At 43.0% G+C, this 27,618-nt stretch overlaps 1 protein-coding gene across 33 annotated transcripts in view; it reads left to right on the top strand.

The window, feature by feature from the left end:
* The window catches only part of Magi1 (membrane associated guanylate kinase, WW and PDZ domain containing 1), a 656,033-nt gene extending 631,126 nt beyond the window's left edge, over positions 1 to 24,907 (top strand). For 10 of the 33 annotated variants that reach the window (XM_052721662.1, XM_052721659.1, XM_052721661.1 and 7 more), the window contains 8 exons: positions 161 to 353; positions 2,468 to 2,764; positions 5,631 to 5,834; positions 13,368 to 13,461; positions 13,619 to 13,679; positions 14,518 to 14,661; positions 17,397 to 17,535; positions 21,446 to 24,907. In XM_052721662.1, coding sequence (XP_052577622.1) covers positions 161 to 353; positions 2,468 to 2,764; positions 5,631 to 5,834; positions 13,368 to 13,461; positions 13,619 to 13,679; positions 14,518 to 14,661; positions 17,397 to 17,535; positions 21,446 to 22,200 — 1,887 coding nt within the window. In that variant the 3' untranslated portion in view covers positions 22,201 to 24,907. Of the gene's footprint in view, positions 1 to 160; positions 354 to 2,467; positions 2,765 to 5,630; positions 5,835 to 13,367; positions 13,462 to 13,618; positions 13,680 to 14,517; positions 14,662 to 17,396; positions 19,469 to 19,584; positions 19,674 to 21,445 lie in introns of those variants that run through there. The other 23 variants (XM_052721668.1, XM_052721670.1, XM_052721665.1 and 20 more) reach the window with 10 other exon arrangements.
* Positions 24,908 to 27,618: the final 2,711 nt, after the last annotated feature.

Genomic DNA, 27,618 nt, shown 5'->3' with positions numbered 1-27,618 from the left:
GGCACAATGCCTTATACACAGTGGGTGCTCAATAATCGTTTGTGGCATGCATGTGGATATGAATGAATGAATTGAATTATTTCTAGAGATGTACAGGCCATCAGTCTTGATAGTAAAACTAACAGGACAATGTTTCATCCATCATCTGATTACTCAACAGATTTATATCGGTCACATCGTACCACTGGGTGCTGCTGACACAGACGGCCGCCTGAGGTCTGGAGATGAATTAATCTGTGTGGATGGGACACCAGTAATTGGAAAATCACACCAGCTTGTGGTCCAGCTTATGCAACAGGCTGCCAAGCAAGGCCATGTCAATCTCACAGTGAGGCGCAAAGTGGTGTTTGCTGGTATGTTTTCCATTCATCCCCTCGGACCATGCTCTGTCGTTTTTGTGTCTGCCTCCTCAAGCTTCTATTTTAGCAAATGTTTGCAAATGTGATCAAGCTCAGAATTTCCAGATGGCTTGCTTCTCTCCGGCTCTGCAAAAGTGCTGTCATTCAAAAGTACTTTAATATGCTCTTTGCATATGCTCCAAAAAAGACTTCCAGAAAGACGAGAGATGAATATACATCCCCTGACTCTCGCCCCTCACCAACCAGAACTTAGCCTTCCTCTTCACTGGAGGATAGTCCTCATCCGACCAGCTTATCGGGAGCGTGAGAAAAGGTCAGCTCCAGATTCAAAGAACAGAAGTTAGGTTTGGACTGCAGAATGAGCTCTTCCCAGCAGCTCCTGCAGTTGCTTTACTGAGAAAGCCAAAAAGCTGGCCAGTTCTAGGTCAGCTCTGGTTCCTCTGAAGTTCTCAGAATACCCTTTCAGGCTCCACTCAAAAACACTCCTCCAAATGCTTTCAGGTTTTAGCACCCCCTTCCCGCCATGCCTGTGGCTCAGAGTATATTTCCACATCTCACTCTGCCCCTTTAAGAAAGCTGTTACACGTCTGCTCTCTCCTGAAAGCGTATGTCTTTATTATTCACCTTTGCATGCAGCCTCTACTCAAAGCCTGTACAACAGAATCCAGAGGAGGAAGATTAACTGTTATGTCAGTTGAATTCCTGAAGAAGTATGATGTGAAAGCCTGTGAATTCTCTGTAGCCTTAATATTAGTGTAGCAGATAGCCCAGATAAAATTAATTGGCACTTAAAAAAAAGAAACTAATGTAGCTTATTTGAAGTGATATATAATTAATTACAGAATGAAGTTACTAAATTCCAGTGTAAGAATCTAATGGTAGCCATTGAAAACAGTCCCTATTTCACAATAGATTATGTCCTTAGAACTCATTTCTGGCCCCCCCAAATTCTGAGTATGGTATTCCGTGCAGCCAATGGCAGTCAGCTGGTTTGTTTTGGGGTTTTGAAATGAGTTGAAAACTTTGATTTCCCTGTCTTAAAGTAGTAAGGCAATGTAATTTCACTTGGTTGTTTCAGTTTTATTTGAAAGGCTTATGTTTGGGATATTCAGTAAGTTAGTTCAATGCAGACGTTATATTAAGTGAAATTAGGCAGGCAGATAGTAAGCAGAGTGGGTGTTGACAGGTGCTGGTAAGGGAGCTGTTATTTGGTGGTGAAAGTTTCACTTGGGGAAGTTGACAAAGTTCTAGAAATGGATGGTGGTGACATTTACATGACAGTGTGAATACATCTATGCCCCTGAGTTACATGTAAGCACTGTTACGTCATTAAATTTGTGCTTTCCCATAACTAAAGCCATCTATGAAAGTAAAAGCTTTGTGGAATAAATATAACCGTAGCCACAACTCGCCATAGTACACAGTGATTTTGGCATGCCTGGATTTACCTAAGGTGTGGACTCTTTAAGAATGTTTTGCCCTGTTAGCTGACAAGGCAGTAAGACCGGATGAATACCCAAAGCTGGAAGGAAGCTAATGCCTCTAGCTCTGTGATTGGAATAGATATTTACAGCTGGGAGCTGGGAGAGCAATTATGTGTACCTACCTTCAGGTCTTCATGAATCCTGCGTACCTTAAAAGAACCACCCTAGCAGTCTCCTACCCAGTGAAAACGTAAACACTGAACAAAGATGTAAGGAGGAGGGAATGACTGAGTGAGTGAGGCTATGAAGGAAGCGAGGACGGCAGCCTGCACTGGTACAGCTCATACAGAGTCTGTTCACAGTTCCTTCCTCCATCGCAGAAAGGTCATAACTGGATGTTGATGTAGACAGAGTGGCATTGTGGGTAGTATCATTGTACTGTCTACTGCATGCCATTTAGGAGTCCTCTTTGGGGGTCGATGTGCATGGAGTCAGCCTTCCTGAAGACAGACTATTAATGTTTCCACAGCAAGGCTGTTTTTCCACGCTTGTGTTGCAGTCCTCTGAGACAAGATGCCCTCCTTAGCATCTCGGTTTCCTTACAGGTGGGGAAGGTGGAAGTGGTGACTGGGCCCGTTTTCCAGGGATTTCAAATGGTTTAGTCGTAATACATGTCTCTCCCAGTCCCCAAAGCAGAGAATGAGGTACCCTCACCAGCTTCATCGCACCACAGTAGCAACCAGCCGGCCTCTCTGACGGAAGAGAAGCGCACGCCACAGGGCAGCCAGAACTCGCTGAACACTGTGAGCTCCGGCAGCGGCAGCACCAGCGGCATCGGCAGCGGCGGCGGCGGCGGGGGCAGCGGCGTGGTCAGTGCGGTGCTGCAGCCCTATGACGTGGAGATTCGCCGTGGGGAGAACGAGGGCTTTGGGTTCGTCATCGTGTCCTCCGTGAGCAGGCCTGAAGCGGGCACAACCTTTGGTGAGTGCTAGAAGGAACAGGCTGGGCTTGCTGCTACCAGCAGGGTTCAGCAGTTAAGGATACTTGCTACTCTTGCAGAGGATCTGGACTTAGCTCCCAACAGAAAGGCCTTAATGGTTTTGTTTTGTTTGTTTGTTTGTTTGTTTTTTGCTTCAGATAATTAAAGTCTTAATTGGAGATGGAGTTTATTTGGTAGGTTTTATTGGATCCACAACCCCATTTAGCTTTCTAAATGTGTGGTCATGCACAACTTCAAGTACAGATAAGATTTATGTCAAATTTGAATAGCAGCTCTTTGGTAGTGTAACGGATTATACATTTTTTTTTTTTTTTTTTTTTTTTGGCCAGAGAAAGACTTCAGAAAGTTCCTGAGTAGGGGAGGCCATTAATAGCAATGGCCTCAGAAAGTCATAAGGGTTTTCAAAAAAGCAGATGTTTATAAGGATGCCTAGGAAAAGGAGCCATGTAGAAGTAAAAAGCCACCTGTGATACTCCCCCGCCTCGTGTGTGTCCTTCCTCCATCCCTACCTGAATGCTGTTGAAGTTTTAAATGATTTTTTTATTGTTGCTTTAGAAACTGGCTGAACTCTGAGTTAAGAGTCATTTGATTAGGGGTCTTATCCAGGTCTTAGATTTCAGCCAAGTATGGGTAATGTTTTGTAACCTTTTCCAAGTATTACCTCTCTCCTGGGTGCATGCATAAAGGCGAATAGGAACCCAGATTATTCTAAGAACCCAGTTGAGTCTAGGAGTCTCTTTCCTGTTGCAATGGGTGTGCACCCTCCTTCCTGATTCAGTCCCTTGTTGTCTCCCAAGCACGCTGGAAGGTGATGGGAGACAGGAAGGGTTATTATGCAGGCTTCAATTTTTATCTCAAATGGCTTATCCACCCAGGACCTCTTGGCCAGTGGTGTAGGTCACTCATTGGCTTAAGTTAACAAGGGCCTATAGCTCTTTAACATTCTGATCCGGTAGAAACCACACTGTCTCCAGTTAGTCTTGATGAGCTGCTTCTTGCTAAAGGAGACAGTCAGCCTGTTCTGCACATGTGTGACTGCAGTAACAACCGCCCATCACTAACCATGCTTTTCTGAGTTGCGAAGATGAAGTCATCACCGCGTGTCACAGTGCGTGACCTGACATCAAGGCACCAGTTTTTATTTGGTTTTATTTTGCTTTGCTTTTAAATTACTTTCAAAGACTTTTCTGCTGACTTTAGGAATAACAAAAAACAGGGAAAAGAAATCCCAAGTGATTGCTCCCCCAATCTGCAGTGTACCCCTTGACCCTCTCAACTTTATCATAGTTCTCATTTTCAGTCTCCAGAAAGAAGAAGCAGGTATGTCAGGTGACAGGCTCTGTGTTGGATGATGAGTATTGGATGCTTTCACTCACAGTTTGATCTTTGATTATTTTCCCTTCATTCTTACAATGAACAAATTCAACTTCCCCTAACACCTTGCACGAGGCTGCCGAGCTACGCAGAGCCTTTCTTCATGCCTGCTGTTTGAGACCTTTGTCCTGCAAGTTGTCCTTGGAGCCGAGCTACACTTACTCAGGACCTTGAACTGGATACTCTTCCCTTCCACTGTGCCTCCTCTGTAGATTCATGGACAGCTCACTTGCTTTTTAAAATTCTTTGAATTGAATTTGGTGTTCCACACAGACTCGGTCATTCAAATTCAAAGGAGTCAAAGTGTGTTTTTCCGATAGTTTTCCCTTCAGGTAGAAATTATAATGAAAGAGCCTGCACAGTTGACTTTATAGACTCCCCTATTAATTTTGTCACCGTTTCCAAAAGGTGGCTCCACCAGGAAGCTGTTTTGATAGTTCTGAGAAAGCAAATTCTAAAAGTCTGCATAAAAACATTGGAACTCACTATACAAATACCTGATTATCCCAGAGCACTCCTCAAAGACAACTCCCCCAATAGAGTGCCTCAAGCGTGCAATAAACACACACACACGCAGATCCCTTTCCCCTGTTTCATATTATGTATGTATGTGTGTAAGCCGATGAGTAGAGAGGAGATGATGAAAGAAAGGGGGCTGGGGAATGACTGGAGGCTAGCTTTGCTTCGCTATCCTAAGTGTGAATAGGTGCTGGATTTTCACTATGTCCCTTTAAGGGAATTTGTTTGTGAAGCAGGAAGGGGATCCGAGCTAATGAGCCCACCAGGGCCTGCCTGAGAGCTCCCTACTTGGGCTGATTGAACAAAGGTCCCACATGGATCAGTATGTGTCGGTGCTGGTGCTCTCCAGGCTCACCTCCGATGATTATGCTCTTTTCCAAAGCTTTCATCTCTGCACACAGAGAGCTAAGGGGTCGGTCCACCTTGTGTTTTCACATTGAACTTTTAACGCTAGCAGACTCTTAAATCTCGCCCAAAGTCCAGTGATTATTTTTGTAAATGGAGAAAGAACAAAACATTGGCAGACGCTTTAATAACAATTGGCAAATGAAGGGACAGGAACCCAGAGTGGATAAAAGCGTCCACCCCAGCTTTGGGGTTTATGTTTATAGCCCCAAATAAACCAACGGCCACCAAGTTCTTTGGGGTCTCAAGATTCAAGTTGCCAAATATCCCAAATTCTAACTGTTTTAAGGAGAGAAGCTGGGGTTTTGTGATCATTTTCAATCAGAAAAAGACTATGACCTTGAACTCTAGTCTCAGAGCTGTGGCTTTTTAAACACCCTGAGTATTGCCAATGTTTTGACCATCAGCACAGCGCTCTCCTCTAATAACATTTGCTTAATGCTTTAATTAATTAACACTTAACCTTCTCTTTCCCTTTTCAACCCTTTTCTCCTCCCTTCACTATATTCCCACATAACTTAAAAACAAAATTAAAACGCAATACCAAAGCAGGCAATGCATGTGTGGCTATGCCTCACAAAATAGGTCGGATTATTGAGGGGAGCCCTGCTGACCGCTGTGGCAAGCTGAAAGTAGGAGACCGGATCTTGGCAGTAAATGGATGTTCCATCACCAACAAATCCCATTCTGACATTGTCAACCTAATCAAAGAAGCGGGCAACACAGTGACCCTCCGGATCATCCCCGGGGATGGTAAAGTATACTGTTATCTCTCTCTCATTCCTCTCTCTCTCTTTCACCCCCCCCCATTAGTGTTCATGTAATTGTTTGATTTTGATATAGAGGCAGCTTTATCTATCCCTAACTAAACATACCTATCAAATGAACCAGAGCCATTGTTACTAAACCATTTCTCACTCTCTGACCTAATTAATCCTATCACTCTATGATCCCATCTTGATGCAGATATAAAATATTCCAGAAAACCTTCAACTTTCTCCGTTTATTTTTTCCTTTGCTCTCTTTGTTTCCAGTGCTATAGAAAAACTTTACTATGGGTAGTAATGTTGACCTGATAGTCTAGCTGGAAATCTGGGTTTTTTTTTTTATAATGTTATTTTTTTTAAACAATCACTAAAATATGACATCACAAAAACTATCTAACGACAATGCAGAGCCAATACTTATTTTATTTTTCAAAATAAGTGACCATATTGATACTTGTGATTTAATGAACAGTAGGCCATAGCCTACTTGGTTTGTCTATAATTTTTCAATATGGATTAAGAAAGATTGGCCAGGTGGTGGTGGCGCACACCTTTAATCCCAGCACTTGGGAGGCAGAGGCAGGCGGATCTCTGTGAGTTCGAGGTCACCCTGGGCTACAGAGTGAGTTCCAAGACAGGCACCAAAACTACACAGAGAAACCCTGTCTCGAAAAACCAAAAAAAAGACAAAAAACAAAAACAAAAACAAAAAAAACAAAAAGAAAGATTGGATGTCTATATTTTTTGACAGATTATATATATTAAACTTGAAGTACCCTTGTTTACTTAACTGGTTAAATTAATACTTTGGGTTCTTTTACATCATTGGTACTTCTGTCCCAGGAGACATCTGGCCATGCCTGTAGTTTGTACAGTGTCCTCTAATGGGTGAAGGCTTGGGACAGTCCCAAATATCCCCCAGTGCATAGAGCATCCCCCACAGTGAGAAGTCACCTAGTAGAAAAGACTAGCATTCATAATTGCAAAAGTGAGGCTAATGTGCTGATATCGGTGAGGGTGGGTTGCTTGTTCACTTAAAGTCTGAGTATTGATCTCATTCTAAGCCAGCTTTATGTTAGGAAGAAGCTAATACTTATCCCAAAACATTTAATTGTCTCCCCATTATTTCCATACACGCTACAAAGTAAATTACATTCTAAAGCATGAGTGTTTCCCAAGGTGAAGAACACTAATGCCATAATTTCAATGAATATTTTATATGCTACTTGATAGAGAGTGATACTTAGGATTGGGAAGTTGAATGGCAGAGCTGGTGCTTTTTCAGTCAAAGTTAACTTCAAAGCAAACACATATTTTAAAATTGTGGGGGTTGGGGGTTTAGCTCAGTGGTAGAGTGCAAGGCCCTTGGTTTGGTCCTCAGCTCTGACCAAAAAAAAAAAAAATTGTGTATTCTCAGAACTGAGTGCTTTCCTCTAAAAAATACCCTGTGCCTATTGTGGAGGAGAACATATATCTCCTTAAGTGGTTGTATGCATCACCTTCTTTAAATGCATGGTTTGTAATTTGCCATCTGGTGCAGAGGCCATTCCACCAATTTGCCTCTCTGGAAAGCTACTGCAATTTACAAAAGTGATCACAAAATGGCAGAGCCCTGGATTCCAAATGGAACGGATAAGGGAAGCCAGAGAAGAAGTGAACATTGGTTGAGAACCAGAGGTAGTATTTAAATAGTTTACCTGTCACGAAGAGATGTTTAAAACAACAACAACAAAGAACTGGGCATGGGAATTCACTTACTGACTCTGTCCTGGGCAATCAAGATGTGAGAATGAGAATGTCTCAAAAAAGAAGGCAGGCAGGCAGGGGACCTCCTGAAAGCAAGTGCTAAAGTCTGAAGTCAGGAAAGGCAACTCATACTACAGTGTGGACACCAAGAATCAACATAATAATAATAATAGACAACAGACTTTCTGAAAACCTGAACACCAACAATACAGAGTATGTAGTGGGGTGGCCACTAATAATTAGCAGTTAAAAGGACTTTTAAAACTAATACTTAAATGTCAAGTTCAGGAAGGCATTCTATACCCTACTTTGATTAGAAGACAGTGTTTTTGTTTGTTTGTTTGTTTGTTTGTTTTGAAGGCAGAATGGGCTCTCTAAGGATGTGGATTTTCTCCATGGTGTTTCAGGAAATCATTGCAATGATAATCAAACTCTCTACAGTGACTTGAATGACTGTCAGGAGCCAGGTGAAGGCATAGGAAGAACATGTGGTGTCCATTCATTAGAGGGTCTGAAACTGGAGCCTGAGGCAAGGGAGTTCAGATTCCAGTGACTGGCAAACATGGAAAGGGAGAATGGCCTTCACCATCTCGCGGGGTGAAACCCTGCTGGATCCGTTTCCTCTGTGTATGGTTTGTAGGACAGGTTTGGGAAGTGAGGTGGGCAGCTCTTGGAGTTAGGGAACTCTGGTCTCCTTCGGATGTTTCATTTGAGTGGTCACCATACCGAATAACCTGAAGACCAGTCGTTTGGCGATATCCCAAAGAGGCTGAAGTTCTAAACCACAGTGAATCCATGCTCCTTGGTATTGTTCTCAGGAATCCTAGGCCTGCACAGCAAGACCATTGATCCTCACTTTAGTATCTGGGCAATGCTTAAAAACATGCCCTGGATGTTTTTGGCTTTGTTAGTTATTTCTTTTGGTGTTGTCTGGAAACAAGGTCTCAAGCTTGAGATCCTCCTGCCTCAGCCTCCTGAGTGTTGGGATTACAGGCATGAGGCACCACCCTGGCTGCATTGTTCAGCTCCTGCTGCCTGGTTCTCTGTTCCCGTCTTCAGATGCCTCATTCTGTCCCTAATCTCCCTTACTCTACTCCCCTCTAGGCCAGTGGTTCTCAGCCTTCCTAATAATACCATAAAGGGCCAACCATAAAACTTTTCATTGCCACTTCATAATCGTAATTTTGCTACTGTTGTGAATCATAGTGTAGCGCAATGGAAATGTCTGTGTTTTCTGATGGTCTTAGGTGACCCCTGTAAAAGGGTCGTTCAACCTCCAAGGGGGTCATGACCCACAAGTTGAGAACCGCTGATCCAGGACATCATCTTTAGTTTCACAGATCTTGTACCAAATGAGGACCCCTTACCTCTCTGCCTTTTACATGTTAGTGATCAAGAAGTATGGTAGAGTAGAGGAAGAGCCTCTTCCATGATTATGAGCAAGGGCTAGTAAATATATAGTGACAACTCAGAAAGGCCTAGAAGATAGCTGAACATACTGAATCTGAGCTTGAATTTTCAGAATGAAACCATACCTGTATTGCATAGAAATGCCTGTGCAGTTTCAGTGGGAATAAGACTTTGATCAGGTAGAGAAGAACATGACTGAGCTTGGCTAATACAGAATCAAGTTCAAGATAAAAAATTGTGTGAGCTTAAAAATGTAACTAATATTTCATTTCACTGTTATTCAAAGTATTTGCTTATAGATAAGTCAGAGCTTGGCAGTACAGATTCTGTGGTTTCCTTGGGAGAAGAGGAGGAATAGTAAAAAGCTCCCAACGGTGTCACATATGCATAGGATTTAGGTTTGCCCATGCTGTTTCCAGACACTTATTGTGTTTGCAGTTAAAGTATTTATGAAAAAAAGATTGCATCCTTTGTTGATTTGCTTGGCTTTTCAATGTATATTTCATCAGGGAAGGTAAGAATATTAGCATGGCAATGAGGTTAGCATGGTAACCATTTGTCAGCGGGGGTAGGTTGAAACCTGAGGTAGAAGCTCCTGTCAGAAGAGTAAGTACCCTGGCTTAGAATAGCCCTCCACAGTGCCTTGAGAGCTAGGATGTGCTTTTCATGATATGTGATGGATTTGAAAAATGTAGTAATATCCATCTTCGTTCCTCTGGGAGATGTAAATGCTATTTAATAATAACATTAATTATTATTAGAGTATTAATAATAAAGGGTATAGGCACTGTCTAGATTTTGTCTCCAAAATGCTCAGTCTGCTCACTGCCAGAGAACTGTGACAGTCACATGTGATGTGACTCTCCCTCGTACCATTGCTGTTAGCATACAGGGAAGCGTGTGCTCTTCTTTCAGGCCCCTTGGTACTTTGTCTCTTATACAAGGCAAATTTTGCTTGGGAGCTAGAGCTACAATACATTGTTGATAATGGGCTGTATCTCTGTGTTTTTAAAAGTTGGACAGTGTTTGGCAGATGTAATCTTGGTTTAATTCCAAATGAAGACTTAAATGTTTATGGAAAATAAGTCTAATTTTATTGATATTGTAAAAGCATACTGGAAATCAAGCCTATTTAAGTTATTTTGATGCTCTGAAGATGGCTTATAAAATCCAGTAGACAGGGATAGGCTATATTTTAAGGAATCATTGATGGTGATTAGTGAAGGTACTGATATTCATGTAGTAAAATTAAAGCATTGCTTATTTGAAAGGAATGTACCAGTTGGGTATGATTTTCTTGATAATTATAATTCCTAGGCAAAATAAAGTAAGTGTTGGGAAATGAACTGTGAGATGAGCCTTGGCTTCACGTCCCAACATCTCCACTTGCTTCCTGGGAGGTCTTGAGTGTGTTATTTATCTTCCTATGCCTCAGATCCACATCTGTAAAGTGAGACATTCATTGTAGCTGCTTGCTTTATGGAGAGAGAAGAATCGAATGATAGGTGATTAGCATAGGGGACCTACAAGGTACAGTGTTTGCTTTGCACACTGTAAACTAAATAGTACGACAATCCATGGGAGAAGGAAAATACATCAAACCCACAGTAGCATATTAAGTGTTAATGTGTTTTGAATGTTGAAAATTGAGCTTCAACACCCAAACAATTTGCATTGTGAAACATCGTAAGTAAAGAATTGAAGGAAAATTATTGCTGGCATTCTATTTACATGTGTAGTGGGCGATTATCATATGCCACCAAATCACAAAAACAACAGAAATACAAAATTTGCTTAACAATGGGATTCAGTGTGCCCAGAAAATGCTGGTGACCAACAGCACACCAACATTCTAAAGGAATTCATTCAGCAGTTATAATCACTTTAATTACAAGGAAACATTCTTCTTTGTCCCATTTATGATTTCGTTATGGCCCAAACACCACCATAATTTCCTGGATAATCTTTATGCAGTGTGTGACCGTGAGCACTATGAAGTGTGATACGAGACCAGTGCCCACGCTCATAAATGTTCCGGAGAGTCATACTGACAGGCTGTGCTATCCCTCATCTTGTACTGGCACAGTGAACTTGCTTTATGAAATACCACGTAGACTTACACCTCAGTTCTCCAGGATAGCTGCCCTGGTATGGAAGTGATGTAAAGAGCTGGTGTTCCTGCAGTCTTTTAATAGCATTCGTTAAAATTCACCAATGTTCTCTTAATCATTAATAATGATGGTGGTAATAAGTAGTAACAATAAATGCCCTCACATATTCTTACCATTTTGGCTCATATTTATGTGTCCAGCACTATCCGATTTTTGACTTATAATCATTGCGCCAGTTTCCTTCGAGACTTCCGTTGTTCCTCTTGTAAAGTGAGGGAACTGAGGCAGCAAACACTTACGTCATCTTGTCCAAGGCCTGTGCAGTAAGCTTCAGAGCGTAGGATGCAGAACAAGCTGTCAAGACTCTGCAGTCTGACCTTGCAACCACTGAGCAGTCTGCCTCTCAGCTGACTTGAGCACCACCTCCCCACTCAGAGGGCACAGGGCACATTGTATCCGTACCAGATAGAGAAAGCCCAAGAGGTGCTCCGAGGCAGGTTCCCCTTTGTTTCACACCTTACTTCCTAACTGACCACACACTCTTTCCCTTGATAGCTACAGAAACATTTGATAAGAACAGATTCTGGGGAACACTGTCCTGAAACATGACTGGGATACAGAAGCAGTTCTCTGGATCCAGTTAGATTTTTGTGCCTTGCCTGTATGAGTAATAAGCTTTGGGGGCTAGACTAGAAACTGTAAAAAAAATCAGATTAAACTTTGTCATTTTGCAGAGAGCTCATATAGCTTTAAGAAGCTCCCAGAGAAACTAATAAAATGTTTTTACTAGTAGCAAGGCCCAAAGGTAGAGTAGATACACACTGGACACTCATGACATACATGTCAGGCAGTCTACTAAACACTTTCTAGCCCTTCATCCACATGAAGGGGTAGGTCTCCTTTTACCAAATAAGAAAAATCAGGCTCGTACCTAATGAGGAGGAAAGCAGTGATTTGAATCTGCGTCTGAGATCTCGAAACTCATGCATGGCATATAATGAAAAAGAAAGAACTAGGAAGTTAGATACTAGCTGACTACATGCTTAAGAAATGAAAACAGAAGATAGACCACCAGCAGTTGGGATAAGCGAGCTGTCTTTTGTTCCAAGAGTTCAGTAGAGAAAGATATAGTCCAGGTTTCTAGGCTTAGAATACCTAAAGCATTTCCCCATAGAAACCTATTGTACCTGGTAGGTAGAGATTTGTATTCAGCAAATGCTAAACTACGAATCATAGGACTTTGAGTTTCCAAGGTGCTCCATGAATGAAATGGACATGTACAGACTCACACTAGAACTTGACAACCACGGTTAGTGTTTTCCTGATTAGAAAATCTACACTAAGTTTCAGCGTCAATTTAAAAATAAATACTGAAAGTAGGACTTGCTCATGGTTAGCTGCCAGCCGGCTTGATCTAAATAGAGAAATGATTAGAAATTAGCAAATGATTAGTAAATAGAGAATGATTAGCCATTGCTAACAAGTGATTGTATTTTACATGCATGTCAGTGTGCAGAGCATGGTGACATTCATGAGTATTTTCAGATTCTGAGCCTCTAAACTTCTAGAGATTAATGAAGTTGGTTTTGAATTTGATTAGTGGAGAAGAAAGTCAATTTACATATGAATATAATTGTATTCATTACATTAAGGTGGCTTCATAATTTATATGACTTATATTTATAAACACTGGTTATGCTAATGCAAGTCTTAAAATTAATCTTTCAAAGAGATACTAAATGAAATTTGTCAAGCGTCCCATCTTTGCAGTTGGGCTTCATTAAAAGCAATGGGGAAGAAAGTAGATCTATGTATTTAACAAGATGGTACAGCATTTCTGAGTTTTCGTATTCAGACGAGGAAATCAAGCAGACTCAACCAAATATAGCCGATAAATTGCAAGAGAAGTTAGCAAAGCCGTTTATCATCATCCTGTAAAGTTCTTGAACTCCAGTGGGGCGCAGTGCTCTGATGGCACATGCCACCACCTTTCAGTGGCAGGACAGGGGTGATCCGGCTGTGTAAGCCACATTACATTTCTGGGGAAATGTCTGGTGGGGAGGAGAGTTGTGGGACACACATGGTCTTCGGGAAGGTTCATTGGCCACCTGATTGTTTAGAAGTTTTAGTCAGCTCTTGGAAATGGAGACAGAGAAGCCAGGCTTTTTCATCTCGGTCCAGGGTTTCTGCATGCCTCCCAGTTGGTTGATGTCTTCTCTAAGGCCCTCATGTCTTCATGCTCTGCCTTACAGAGTCCTCAAATGCCACACTGCTGACCAATGCTGAGAAGATCGCCACCATCACCACTACTCATGCCCCTTCTCAGCAGGGGACCCAGGAAACAAGGTCAGATGTGGCTTGGGCCCTCTGTTGTTACCGTTACTGTTGTCATCAGCATTGTTGAAGGGATAAAGTAGCCCCTGCCTCATGTACACACATCTTTGGCTTTTCTTTCTTGTTTCTCCTGGGATTGCTGTTATATTTGTGTCTGTCATTTTGGCAGGAATACCACCAAACCAAAGCAGGATTCTCAGTTTGAGTTCAAAGGACCGCAGGCTGCCCAGGTGAGGGCCACTTCCTCTTCTCTGTCCATCTTCCTCATTGCCCTCCAACTTCCTGAAGCTAGCTAGCTTTAGGAAGAAGTCTTCAAAGAACCCTTATTTGGAAATAAACAGCCTTTTTTGGGGAGGTGGTTTAACCAGATGTGTGCTCAAATTTGATTGTCTAGAAAATGACATTTTGTTTTTACTGCCTTTGAAAAATATTCCTAGGTGCTCTTTTCTGAGGGCGAAGGAAGAAAGGCTGTCACAAGACTCAGTGATCAGAGAAGCAAGACAGCTAGTGTCTCGCTTCTCATGGTTTTCAAAACCTGCTGCTGCCAAGCAAGTGTCTTTGTGTAGGAGACATTCCTCTAGCTAGTGAATTTCAGATAAGACCCCCTAGAGTGCAAATCTTGTCCTCAGGTTGGGAATGCACAAGTAACAGCCAGTGATACAAATCTGAGGAACAGGGGTGATCCAAAGGTAAATGTTTTTGCTGGCCTTCTCCAAGCAGAATGGAAACGGAGCCCTCATCTCTAAAAGCGGACTTAGGGCACTGCTAGCATTTACCAGGAATGGGCCATTTAGCAACACAGCAGCCAGTGGTTGGGCTGATGAAATGGAAAATTTCCCTGCCTAAAACGTCAGCTGCAGCCTTACTGAGTGTTGTAAATGTATGCATGTATCAAGACATGCTCATGAATGTTTACAGATGCAGGATTCCTAACTCCTCGGATGATTAATAAACAAGAGTCACAAGATGGGGGTTGCAGATAGTCTGTGCCTTTCTGCAAAGTCACTAAGAGAAATGGGTGGGGATCTAAGTTCCCCCAGAATGACTGCATTTAATGTCTTCAAATAGGAGCAAGATTTTTACACTGTGGAACTGGAAAGAGGAGCCAAGGGATTTGGCTTTAGTCTTCGAGGGGGACGAGAGTATAATATGGACCTCTATGTTCTGCGCTTAGCAGAGGATGGTCCTGCGGAAAGATGTGGAAAGATGAGGGTAAGTAGAGAGGGGCCAGAGTGGTTGTACATATGTCATCTGTGGTCGCTGCTTGACATTCCCACAGCCTTCAGGACACTGGATGTATGGCTCCTGTCATGGTTCTTTCTAAAGCATACTTAAAGTGGGTATTTTTTGAATGCCTTCCCCATTGTTCTGGTCTTAGTCTCTTACAGTAGGCACATCCTGTCACAAGAAACTGGACAGTGCAGAATGCATAGAAGGGAGGAAATCCAAGTAGCCCTATAGATTCTGAGTAGAGAGCTCATTCTTTCTCTAGCTGTCACCAGCTGCTTGTCCTTAGCCGCAGAGACTCCCAGTCAACCCTAGACCCCAATGGGGTCAATAGTTCTAATACACTGGGAATTGCTACAGGGGTGTCAACCCTTTTAAAATTGTGAAACAACATTATTATCTACAAAGGTCACATACCAGAACCTCGAAATCAAGTTACAAAAAAAAAAAAAAAAAAAAAAAAAAAAAAAAAAAAAAAAAAAAAAAAAAAAAAAAAAAAAACCAAATTATCAAAAATAAATCTCATAAAGTTTTGAGTAAGAGTTTTGTGTTGGGCCACATTTATAACCCTCCTCAGCCATGTGTGCCCTCATGTCACAGCTTGGGCATACCCAGCCTGAGAATTAGAAAAGACACAGACCCAGGGCTCTCTGTTCTCTTGAGCTGTTTAATGTTTGTTACTATCTGTGTGGATTGGGTGATTGAAAAGAGGCAAATCATGGCATTTAGGTAAGTTACATAACTTGAAACACTTAGGGAGCCACTGCAGCAGCTAAGAGATCATCAGGAAAGGAAGAAAAGTGAGCTACCTGAGCAGAAAGACACACACACACACACACACACATACACACACACACACACGCACACACACAAGCCAAGAGTGAGGAACTCAATAATGTGTTTATACTTGTTTTTCATTTTCAGGCTGAAGTGTTTGGCTTCTTGTTGTTTCTTATTTTTATATACTATTCTGCTTCTTCTATATGTGTATATGTGTCTAGGCATACATGTGGAGCCAGTAAGATGACTTTCAGGAGTCAGTTCTCTCCTTCCACAGTGTGGGTCCCAGGGATCAAAGTCAGCTCCTTAGACTTTGCCTGTGGCCTTGGCCTACTGATCCATCTCACTGGCCCCAAACTGAGCCTTTTCTTAATTGAGGAAGCAGAGCATAGTTTCTAGAATTAAGCGGTGAAAAATGATGGATATTTGGAAGAAACAGTTTCTAATAGTATGAAATAGCATTACTATACAGCTGTGCACAGCTCCTAAGACACATTTATCCTCTGGTCCCTTGAGCTTTGTAGCATGAGGTTGTTTTCACCCCCCTCTGCAATTGAAGAACTGAGCTGCAGGAGGTTGAAGGGCCCTGGAATTGATTACTTGACAGACGTGAGATGGGATCCAAGCTCGTGGCATGGATTCCAAAGCCAGTACTTTGCCTCTTCTTTCTTCTAGAATGTAAGCTGAGTATGAGTCAGATTCGGGCCTGTTTTGTTCATTCTGATTTTGCACAGTGCCTAGGAAGGTATGTGGAAGACTCACATGGAAGATTTCTCTTCTGAGCTCATTCATTGTGGCTGTTTCCAGGCTTAGGTGCCTGTCAGCCTGTGGCTGGAGTCTTAGAGTCTTCTCTCATGTTCTTTTTTTTTTTTTTTTTTTTTTTTTTTTTGGTGTTTTGTGTTTTGGTTTTTGAGTCAGAGTTTCTCTGCATAACCTTGATTGTCCTGGAACTCACCCTGTAGACCAGGCTAGCCTCGAACTCACAGAGATCCACCTGGCTCTGCCTCCCAAGTGCTGGAATTAAAGGCATGCATCACCACACCAGGCTTTTCTCTCATTTTCTTATCATGGAACTCCATAGGGTGATATATTAGTTAGATTTCAGAACCAGATGCCTACAGAAATAAGCCTAAAGTGAAGAGAAGCATATTGTGCCTCACAGTCTCAGAGGTTCCTGTTTTGAGGCCTGTTTGGAAGGCAAAGAGTGTTATAGTGAGGTGGAAGGATGTATGGCATAGCAAAACTCCTTACCTCATGGGAAATAGGAAAGAGTGAGAGCAAGGGGCCAGGCTACCTGTATCCCCTTCAAGGACATGCCCTCAGTCACCTAACTTCCTTTTATGCTACCATTGATCACTAGCATCGCAGACTATGGGTCAAAGTCTTCATTCAACACAGCGCCTTTGGGGAACACATTCACCACAGTAGGCACCCCACAACATGCATCAGGGTGAGCAAATGAGAGAACACAGAACAAGAAAGACAGAAGACAATTATTTTGTAATGCCTTGACCGGATATCCTGTCACATTTACCATATTCTTGTGATTCGAAACAACCCACTAATTCTAACCTACATCCAGAGTAAAGGAGATTGCACCCAAGGGTCCGTCCATGGAACAGAGATCCTCAGTTGGGGCCATGCTGTGTCCTCCTCAGTAACTCATAGTCTCTTACAGCGCTTTTGCTTCAGTTAGCACTTAACATTATGTAACGTACGACTTGTACAGTGTTCCTACAAATTGCCTTTCCCTCATTAGAATCTAAGTGCCACGAGGGTTGAGTATTTTCACTGCTACATCCTGAGCAATAGAAAAAATTCTGGAATATGCCTAATGTGTATATGGGGAACCAGTGAGGGGAAGAATTCTGAGTCAAAAAGACTTCCATAGCTCATGCAAACCTGGTGTGACCATTTCACTTTGTCTCTTGTTCTGACAGATTGGTGATGAAATTCTAGAGATCAATGGTGAGACCACCAAAAACATGAAACATTCTCGGGCCATAGAACTGATAAAGAATGGTGGCCGCAGAGTTCGTCTGTTTCTGAGGCGGGGAGACGGCTCAGTCCCAGAATATGGTGGGTCAAACTATGAAAACATCCCTTCCTTCCCTGGCATGACTCCATGAGTTTGTCTCCAGAACGGCAGCAGGAAAGTCCTTTTTGTTTCCCTATTCACCAGTGTCTTACCAGCCTCTCGCACCATGTGGTTATTTGCCGCGCTTGTTCTGAAATCTCTACACATTTCATCCTTTGCTTGCTTACATGGACTGGGGCATGGCCTAAGACAAGATCTTGATAGCCCCCTTTCTGATAATCAGAGAGAACATTCTGTCTAGTCCAACCAGGAGCGAAGGAATGTTTGTTGAACTGTGCCAAACTGTTTCTCAGATCCAATTGTTAGCACAAATGACTACACAGTCCTTTAAAGAAGCAGGTTGCCCGACTGGTGTTGAGGCACAATATCTAGTTGGGTTTGTTTCTTTGTTTGTTTTGCTCTGTTTTGTTTTTTGTTTTGTTTTGTTTTTCTTGTTACTTTATTGCAGAGGTGTGAAATTTTGAGATTGGGGGGCTTTGCTCACTTTGTTTAGACTCTGTATATGACAGTTCTCTGTCCCTCTCAACTGGTCTTTTACCCCAAATCAGACCACCTGAGCCCACACTATCAAACAAACAACAACAAACAAATGTTGATCTATTAGCCATATGTTTTTAAATGATAAAGGATGAAATAGATTCCCAGCGCTCATCATGAGGGAAACATGCTACTATACCTTTCCTATGAGGAAAGCCAGGTGATATGAAGAGTTCCTCTGTCGTATCTTTAACATAGTTTGAGTAGACAGCAATGCTCTTTACCTAGCTTAGTGTTCTGATGGCAAAATATTGTATATTGTGATAATTATGTCCTATTTATTTGAGATTCTTGTTTAAAATTTAAAATTTAAAAAAAAAAAGGAAGCTATGCCCTAGATGTAGGGCTTTTTTTCCCAACCAAAGGTCTACAAAAGTTTCTATAGAAACTGTGATTGAAAGATCCCCATATACATTGGTCCCCTTTATTCGGGATTTATCTGTTATCACCCTCTTTTCTGAACGTCTTTCTGCACAATTCCCAGATGCATTTTGGGCTCAATGAGATGCTCAATTTCAGACATAGTTCAAGGAGGAGAGTGGCTCCTTCGCAGGGCAGCCTTTCCAGGTGTTGGACATTGGTACCCGGTGCACAATATGAGGGGTCTGAGGTAAGGGGGGGGGGTGGGTGTCCAATCAGAGGGAACCTTAATGACAACATCAGGTGCCATGGCTGCACACTGTGCTGAACTTCTGGCCGTTCGGTGTATGGATACCACTGAACCTGTGTAACGTGTCTCCCTTTTCTGTCTTTCCTATGCTTCTGTTGGATGTGATGTCTCACTTGAGGGCCATCGTCAGTAACCTGTGTATCTTCTCCAAACCTATGTCTGTTGCACTGAGGATGAAAATCCAACACTAACAAATGTTCTTTGGGCTAAAAATAAAGATCATTGAACTACATGGTTTTCCACAAAGGGTTGAACATGCCAGGGTTGTGCTACTGTAATGTTTCCATGCGTCATTTGGACTAAATCTCTCTAATTCTATTGATTAGAGTTACAAATGGGTTATAATATGTTAAGTTCCAATATTTTTCTGACTTGACTGGAACCTGCTTCTCTGTGAGGCTATTTTTGTAATGAGTTTTTTGTACTTAATTTAACTGCCGCGGTATTGGGGGGGGGGGGGCGGGAGGGGACTTGGTTCTTTGGTTGTTTATTGTTAATGCTCTCCTATGCCAGCTTGTCATTGTTCCAGTTGTTTGAAAAAAAAATCACAAAACAAAAAAACAAAAGGATGCATCATCATCTGGGTTTTGGAGTCATCTTACAGCTATCTAAAAAGGTCATTGTTCAATTGCGGTCGGTCCCTGCAGCCTTGGGTATTGCCTTAGACTGACCGGACAAATAAACTCTCTTTGCCCTATGTTAACAAATGAAGATTTTTTTTTCTTTCTTTCTTGTTATAGGGAATCTAAATGTTCAACTTTTTCTCTTTCTCTCTCTCTCCTTCTCTCTGACTGTTCTTGGTGCTGGGCCCTCCCTCCTACAGCGATGATACCTCCTAATATCGCTGCATGTATGAGAAATGAAAAGCTCGGGGAGGCTTGCTTCTACCTTATGGGCCATAATCAAACTACGGTTTGTAGCTCAATCAATACTAGGTGTTTCTGTGCTGTGGCCTAATTTCCTCATTGCTTCTGCTTAGCTCTATTTTGATATGTTTGGCAATTCATTCTGAGCACCCTGCGTTCTTTGAATTGTAAGTACATGGCTGACCCTGTTGAAGTTTGCACTCCCTTGTCTTAAGAATAGAGTCAGAACGTAGGTTAGCTTTACAGCTACCCGAGTGCTTCTCTCCCCCAAGTGTGGAATGACTTTGTCTCTGTCTCGGTAGCACACCCAGCCTTTAGAAAGAACGAGCCTCATCATGGAGCTCTTCCCTGGTGGGTAAGGCTTTGCTGGACAGGGAGAGGAGATTTCCTGGTTGTTCAGGGGTCTCTCAGCAAACTCCAGCCTGTGAACCACATCCTGGTGTTGTAAATAAAGTTTTCTTGGCATATTGCACACGCATTTTTTTAAAAATGTTTTTGCACCACAGGGGTCAACTTAAAGAGGGATTGCTGACCCAAAATGAGTGTTAGAAGCCCCCCTCTCAGTAAAAAGAATTAAGGCTGTGAGGACTCGTGTTCTACTCTGTCTCTCTCCCTTCGCTGAGCTTGTCCTGGGTTTGGAGAGCTCCTTCATGAGACAGACCATTTGGTTACTGTCATCCTGACTGTCTCATGGAAGATGTTTTCAAAGCCCTGTATCCCACGTTGCAGTTCAGCAGCTCAGGCACCCAAAACTTGATAGTTTTATCATTGCAACAAAACATCCCGCTTTGCAAAGGCTTGCATAAATTCAAGATGCTGCCTTAAAGGGTTGTGGTGTCAGTTCAGATAGTTTAATGATAAGTGGGACTTGTCATGGGCTGTCCAGCATTTAGATCTGTGGATGCCTGAGTGAACTGAGAAGTAGTCCACCGAGTCCACAGCTCTCGCATATCATTATGGTTGCTTCTTACAGCATAAGGAAAGGTGCTTTAAACGTAGAGATTTTGTAAGTCCCAACTCACTTAAAGGTGCATCTAACATCCTATTCCCCCTCACTTTTTTCTGGCAGAAAGCTTTTTTAAATACAGTTCCTTGTTTTTTTTACTTTACTCAAAAGTAAACAAAATAGTAAAATGTAAAAGTAATTCAGTGGACCTTCAAGCTGGTGTCACATTTGACAGTTAACATCTGCCCTGTGTGTTGCCTAGATAACCCCCTTTGCCCAATACCCTGAATCATTTTCTAGAAGTAGAAGTGTGTTTTTTCTGTGACATGCAGATCCCCAGTGGCTTGTCCTCCTGCTTGTTAGGTCACCATCCAGATAAGCCAGCGACTAATTTTAACCCTCAGAAAGCTTTCCTCGTGCCCATCCAGGTCTGTGTTCTAGGTTAACTTTAAGCAGAACAAGTATTGTTCAAATAAAATGGTATTGGAGGGATACAGAAGAAAGACAGAGGCTGGGAAAGAGCTGGTGGGTGGCCAAGGGAGAGTAGGTGTACGTCAGGGGGCGGTAGTTCTGGCACCTCTAGACAGACCCTTCCAGTTCTGCTTTTTAAAAACTAAAACCATTTATAATGTCTCAGATGGTCTGTCTTCAGGGTATGGGGAATAGTCAGCTAAACGTTGAAAGCCATACTGCTAGTCTTTAATCCTAACTAGTTGCAGTCATTCTTAAATTAACCCAGATTCAGTTGGCTTTGAATCTGCTTTAACAGTTGTTTGTTTGTTGTGACTAATGAGTCAAGTGTGGGAGGGGCCGGGGGCCGGGAGCCCAGGACCTTCATGTTAAACGGTTGTTCTTATTTCTCTTCCTGGCAGACCCCAGCAGCGACCGGAACGGCCCCTCCACCGGTGCACAAGGTGTTCCGGAAGTGAGGTCCGGGCCGCCAGACCGCAGACCGCATCCAGCCTTGGAGTCCAGTTACCCACCCGATCTTCACAAATCATCACAACATGGGGAAAAGCGGGCACTCGCGAAGGATCCAAAAGGCAACAGGGAGCACAGCAGACAACCCAACGAACACCACACCTGGAATGGAACTTCTAGAAAACCCGACAGTGGGGCATGCCGGCCCAAAGACCGGCCACCCGATGCATGGAGAGACGCACAGCCGGAGCGGACAGCCACCAATGGCCCCAAGAAGAGGTCTCCGGAGAAGCGCAGGGAAGGCACCCGCAGCGCTGACAACACTTTGGAAAGGAGGGAGAGGCATGAGAAGAGGAGGGAGGTGTCCCCTGAGAGGAAGCGAGAGCGGTCACCCACCCGGAGAAGAGACAGCTCCCCCAGCCGCCGGCGGAGGTCCCTCGAAAGACTCCTGGATCAGAGACGGTCCCCGGAGCGCAGAAGAGGGGGCTCGCCTGAGAGGAGAGCCAAGTCCACCGACAGGAGGAGGGCCAGGTCCCCTGAGCGCAGGCGAGAGCGGTCTCTGGACAAAAGGAACCGGGATGACAAGGTTGGCCACCGAGAAAAGGAGGAGGCTGGTCTGAAGGCTGAGGCCGGGAGAAGCCCCAGAAATCCCCCGGAGCAGAGAAGGCGGCCTTATAAAGAATGTAGCACCGACCTCAGCATCTGAGACTCTGAGTCACATTGCAACCTTTACCGTGTCAAAGGTTCTAAGAGGGAGGTCGCAAACATGAAATAGTTTAGTTTCTTACCTGAGGCAGCATCTGACACCTGACAGACCTATGAATAGTAATGGACATTTTATGCATTTGAAATCTTATAAGAAAAAAAATATATATGAAAAGTCTTGTGCCTGATGTATAATATTAAAGAAAGTATTTTTAAATGCATACTTTTTTTTGAAAATCATTTGCCAAAATAATGGCCCAAAGGGATGTACATTTTGTTTCTTCACAAGCTATAGAATTGTTGAGAATTGTTCCCTCTTTGGGGCAAGCTCTTTCTCTTCCAGAAAATGGGGCTGTTGGTCATGTCCTCAAAGTAAATGCAATTAAATCTAACTCAATATAAACTGTTAGAAGTGATGTAGTGCTGTGTTGTAAACACTTGTTTTTCAGAAAAGCAGAACACAGAAAGTAAACTTCTACTTGTACAAACTGAGGACCTTTTAGGATGAATTAGGGTGGCCAGGCTGTGTGACAGAATACTACTGCAAATGAAGGATATTTATGACTACAGTGCACAGCGCTAAGAAACTTTATGATCTTGAGTTACAGTTGGTTCAAAGAACAGTTTGTGCTCTCCCTGGCCCAGGAAGGTGCAGAAACAAGAAGCTTGGCTGCCATTAACCAAATACAGCCTTAGCTCAGGTGGTCAGGTTCATCAGCTCCACCACAGAATACATCTCACTTACAGCAGTGCCCGCCACAGCTTGTCAGCCTCTAGAAGGAACAGACAAGCTGCTTCTGGGTTGTCTGGTCCAGTGTGAAGCTGAAGAGATGGAATGTAGGACCTTATGCTTCTGGGATAAGGGAGATGTAAATGTCTCCAACATGGAAAGGTTTAGCATAATCTCATGGAGCAAAGGAGTGGACGTTGGTGGAAGAAACCTCTCTCGTGATATTTAAAAAGCACTGGGGCTGCTTATTCCCAGAATAGCTGACTATGCACTTTGAAAGCGCAATCCAAGTCTGAAGGATTGAAGGGCAAGGAAGAAACTGGGAAACCTCCATCCCGGTGACCCTGTTCTTTATTTGGGGGGACAGCAAAATAAAATGTAATGGTTTTTCTTTCTAAAATAGACCCATTTTCTGAACCCTCAGGAGGTGTGGCTGGGTCAGCTGTAGCCCTGAGAAGTGGTTTAAGTGGATTACTGCCTAGCTGAGCCAAAGTGTTTGCTTGTACCTGTTGGACCGCTACAGCAGACCGCTGCTGACAGTGCATTTGTATTTCTGTAGTACTGTTTCACATTTCCCATTCAGACACAAAAACTGCAAGTCAATCACTGTTGTTCCCATGGTACTGTATTAGGGGAGGGGAGAAAAAAGACAAAAAAAAAAAGAAAAAGAAAAGAAAACCAGCCAATCATTGTATGTAGAGTTTAAAATTGTAATTAATAGAGCCTGTTGGAAAAAAATTAAACAACTGTTGCCTTTTTTTGTATAAAAGAGAATTTATGACAAAAGTCTAGCTGTGAGGAATGTGATATGTGTCTATATTTCTGAATATGAACAGACTGATTCTTGGGAATATAGTTTAAACTAAATCAGGTATGTAAAGTTGTTTTAAAATGGGAGACTATATAAGTAATCAGTAAAGCTTCAGTTTGTGGGGGCTATCATTTCTCCATGGAGAGCCTGCTCATGAATAATCAAGCATTCATTTGCATTCTCTGTTCTTCACTCATTTATTTCTTGCTTAATGCTCTTTCTGTGTTGATGAAAAGCACTGTGTGGGCCAATCTTTTTTATAAAACACTATGCACAGATCAATATTACATTGTTCATAGCGTTATTTGTCCTAGGGTTTATACGTAACATTACACTGAGTAGCTATAGTTATGGGGAAATGATCAAAGTTCCTTTCCTGAATCAAACACAGTGTACACTCTGTAGCTAAAGGGGTCAGGGAGTCTGTGATTGCTGCTTTTACTAGCAGAGTTTTCCCTACAAGCATGCACTGACTACAGTACTAATGCTGAGGAAGACAACTGAGCAACTGAGTGACGATGTTTAGTTCATCTGTTTCCTGAGAGCCAACTTGGAGGTGTCACGCTTGAGGCTCTGCCGCTGGGATGTTTCTCACTACTTCGAGCACAGTCCGTGATGTGACTGATTCATTCTCTTGATCACAGTCTATGGGTTATAAGCAAGTAAAAGTCAAGGAGGAATGTTGGATGGTGTCCTGATGTTAACATCAAGATGTCTGTCTCGTTGTAAGAAATGGTAGTGAGCATTTAAACTGAGCCTGTCTCGGTGTCTGGGGAATTCTGCTGTAGCAATTTAACCTTAATTCCGTACATCAGATCTGGTTTGAAAGTATTGCACTTTCAAAGTACGGAAAACTGTACACTAAGCAGAAAAGTAGAATTCTCTTCAATCTACTGTAACCTTTATTGGAAACTGATTCTTGTGAGCCTATCTCCCCACCTCCCACTTCACGTACGAGTGCTGATGAGGTATGATGGATGAGTATTTTGTATGATTAAATCAAACCATTTAGGACCCCCCCCCCCATACAACTGATGCCTGAAAGAGTGTTCAGGGGGTAGGAGGACTCAATAGCCTACTTGTGTTTTTTTAAGTTTCTTTTGTGAAAGATTTTTTAACGCATTTTTACTGTAAAAATACATGGAAGTGGATGCATTCCATAACTACTGTTGCTTCTGGATTGGTATCTTCTTCGTCTCCATGTGGTCTCAGATGTGTCAGGGTGAAGTCATCACTTGAGAGCCCATGATTGCAACTACTGAACTATCATTCTGCCCGTGAAAAAGGGAGCTGTGTCTCTGTCATGGGAAAGTGCCTTGCTATTCAAGGTGTGATACATGACCCAGCTGCCTCATGATTACTGAGGGCGGGGGTGTATTAGTATAAAATCTCAGACCCCACTCCAGACCTCCAGAGTCAGAATGTGTACTTAACAAGATCCTGTGCTAATTTGTATGCACATGAAAAGTTGAGCAGTGTGCTATAGTGCAGACACCTAGTAATAGCAAATTCCTCAGACCCAAGGGATGAGTCACTTCCTAAGGGTATGCTCTCTGGCCAGGGGGTTCCTTACTCTCTTGAAGCCTCCCTCCCTCCCCTCTAAAGGAACATACCTCATAGAGTTGGTCAGGATAAGTGACAAGTGCTCAGAACTCCCCTGGCAAGTGGACAGTCCTCAGTGAGTGACACTGCCAGCAGTTAGCCTTTCCCTTAATTGCATGCGTTTGTACTAGGGACAGGTATGATGAACGTCTCATCTTGAAATGGGCAGGTAAATGCTGTGTTTTGATCCAGAGAATCGGTCTCAGAGCTTCACTTGAAGGCGGATACATACATAGTTAGACATACCTACTTGGTGGGGAGAGTTGATAGTTTGTAGAGGGGGAAGAAAAACAAAAAACAAAAGAATGCACAAAAGACAGCAGGTAGAGAGGCCCAGGTCCTGTGATAGTGACTTAAGGGGATCTAGCCAGTGAGGAGAGTGGTGGTTGGATAGACCAAGAGAAGAAAAGGACTTAGCCGGTGACAGAAGGATCATCGAGTGGGCTGGGGTGGAGATCAGAGGTAAAATGTGACCCAAATGGAAGGGCTAGCTGGCCTTGTTCCCAATTTCCAGCTTCAACAGAACAGCGTTTGGAGTGTTTACAGAGCCGCTGCTGGGTTGCGTGGCTCTCAGGGAAGGAAATGTGGACAAGTTAGGTTTCAGTTGGAGAAAGCTGATCTCGGAGCATCATGCCCCTCAGACTGCAAGAGGAGGGCTGGAGGCATTAGACATTGGTGCCCTTCCTGTCCCTGTAACCATGGGATCTCACTCAAGGGAATACAAGAGCTGGTTTGCCTGGGCCCAGACCCACTTACTGTTGGACTTTTCGTAGGAAAGAATTCATTTTCTTTCCAGTCTGCCTAGTCATTACTTTTTGTCAGTGTACCCTTATAATACATGTAAAAACCTGTTGAAATTTGTACCCAGGTAATTTATCTCATTTTCTTGAAGCTTACAAATCCATACCTTACTCTACCCTTTTTCACACATAGGTGTCAGAGCTCATAAACCTTGTTCTCACTCTTGTCTTTTTACTGTTTTGGTTGACCACATCTTTGTTGACGTGCAGAAGCATGTTCGTGTATTGCTCGGCATTTGCTGGACATCCCGCATTTGAGTATTGGATAGGAATACTTCCAATACTCTGTCTTGAAGAACATGTTTAAATTTATGAAAGTAATGCAGACTTTTAATAAAATACACAAGTATTTCAGGAGATTATAAAGAACAAGGTGGTGTTCTTGGTGACCAGTCAATTCCAATCTTTGTATGTAACTTACAGAGTTGCCAGAAGGCATTTCTGGGATAAGATGTTGGTTTCCAAGTTTCTTCTGCGAGACTGAATGAGACGAGTCAGGTAACAAAAAGAAACTGTATTCTCTGGAGAGGAGGATGAAGGGGATTGGTAATCAAAAAAAAGTGACAGGGCAGCTAAGAAGCATGGAGAAGATGGTAACAGAAACAATTGAGAAAAGAGTCCACAACTCCAGCCCTGGCTCCCTGTTAGGGAATGGAGCCCAAAGATGCACAATAAAATGAGCCAGATGGCTCTGGCGATGAGCATCAGTCTGAGGAAAAACAGGGCTCACACACCTGAATCTCGGTGCATGTTTTCAACATAACTATCACTCTGGATTTGGAGCTAGCACCAGAGGAGAAATCCATGGCAGCACTCTTCATGTCTCAGAGCACTAGACCCAGGGGCCATCTTGACAGTGGTTCTGTGATTTAAGACTGAGCTACTCTGGTGTCTTAGTTAGGGTTTCTATTGCTGTGAAGAGACACCATGACCACAGGAACTCTTATAAAGGAAAACACTTAATTGGGGCTGGCTTACAGTTTCGGAGATTTCATCCTTTATCATCATGGCGAGGAGTATGGTGGTGGGCAGACAAACATAGTGCTGGAGAGGTAGCTGAGAGTTCTACATCTTGATCTGCAGGCAACAGAAAGAGAACTGTCCCAAGTGGGTGTAGCTTGAGCCTATATGAGACCTCAAAGCCCACCCCTACAGTGTCATACTTCTTCCAACAAGGCCACACCTTTTTTTTTTTTTTTGGTTTTTCGAGACAGGGTTTCTCTGTGTAGCTTTGCGCCTTACCTGGTACTCGCTTTGGAGACCAGGCTGGCCTCGAACTCACAGAGATCCGCCTGGCTCTGCCTCCCGAGTGCTGGGATTAAAGGCGTGCGCCACCACCGCCCGGCGGCCACACCTTCTAATAGGGCCACTCTCAATAGGCCAAGCAGTGAAACACATGAGTCTGTGGGGGCCCATACCTATTCAAATCACCACATCTGGGGACGCGAAACTGAGGGTCAGTCCTAAATGAAGCAG

This window comes from Peromyscus californicus, unplaced genomic scaffold (assembly GCF_007827085.1).
Source record: "Peromyscus californicus insignis strain IS unplaced genomic scaffold, ASM782708v3 Scaffold_6__1_contigs__length_162567912, whole genome shotgun sequence".
Classification (NCBI taxonomy): domain Eukaryota; kingdom Metazoa; phylum Chordata; class Mammalia; order Rodentia; family Cricetidae; genus Peromyscus; species Peromyscus californicus.
Note: the sequence above shows the minus strand (reverse complement) of the source record. Positions and strands in the feature narration are given on the sequence as shown.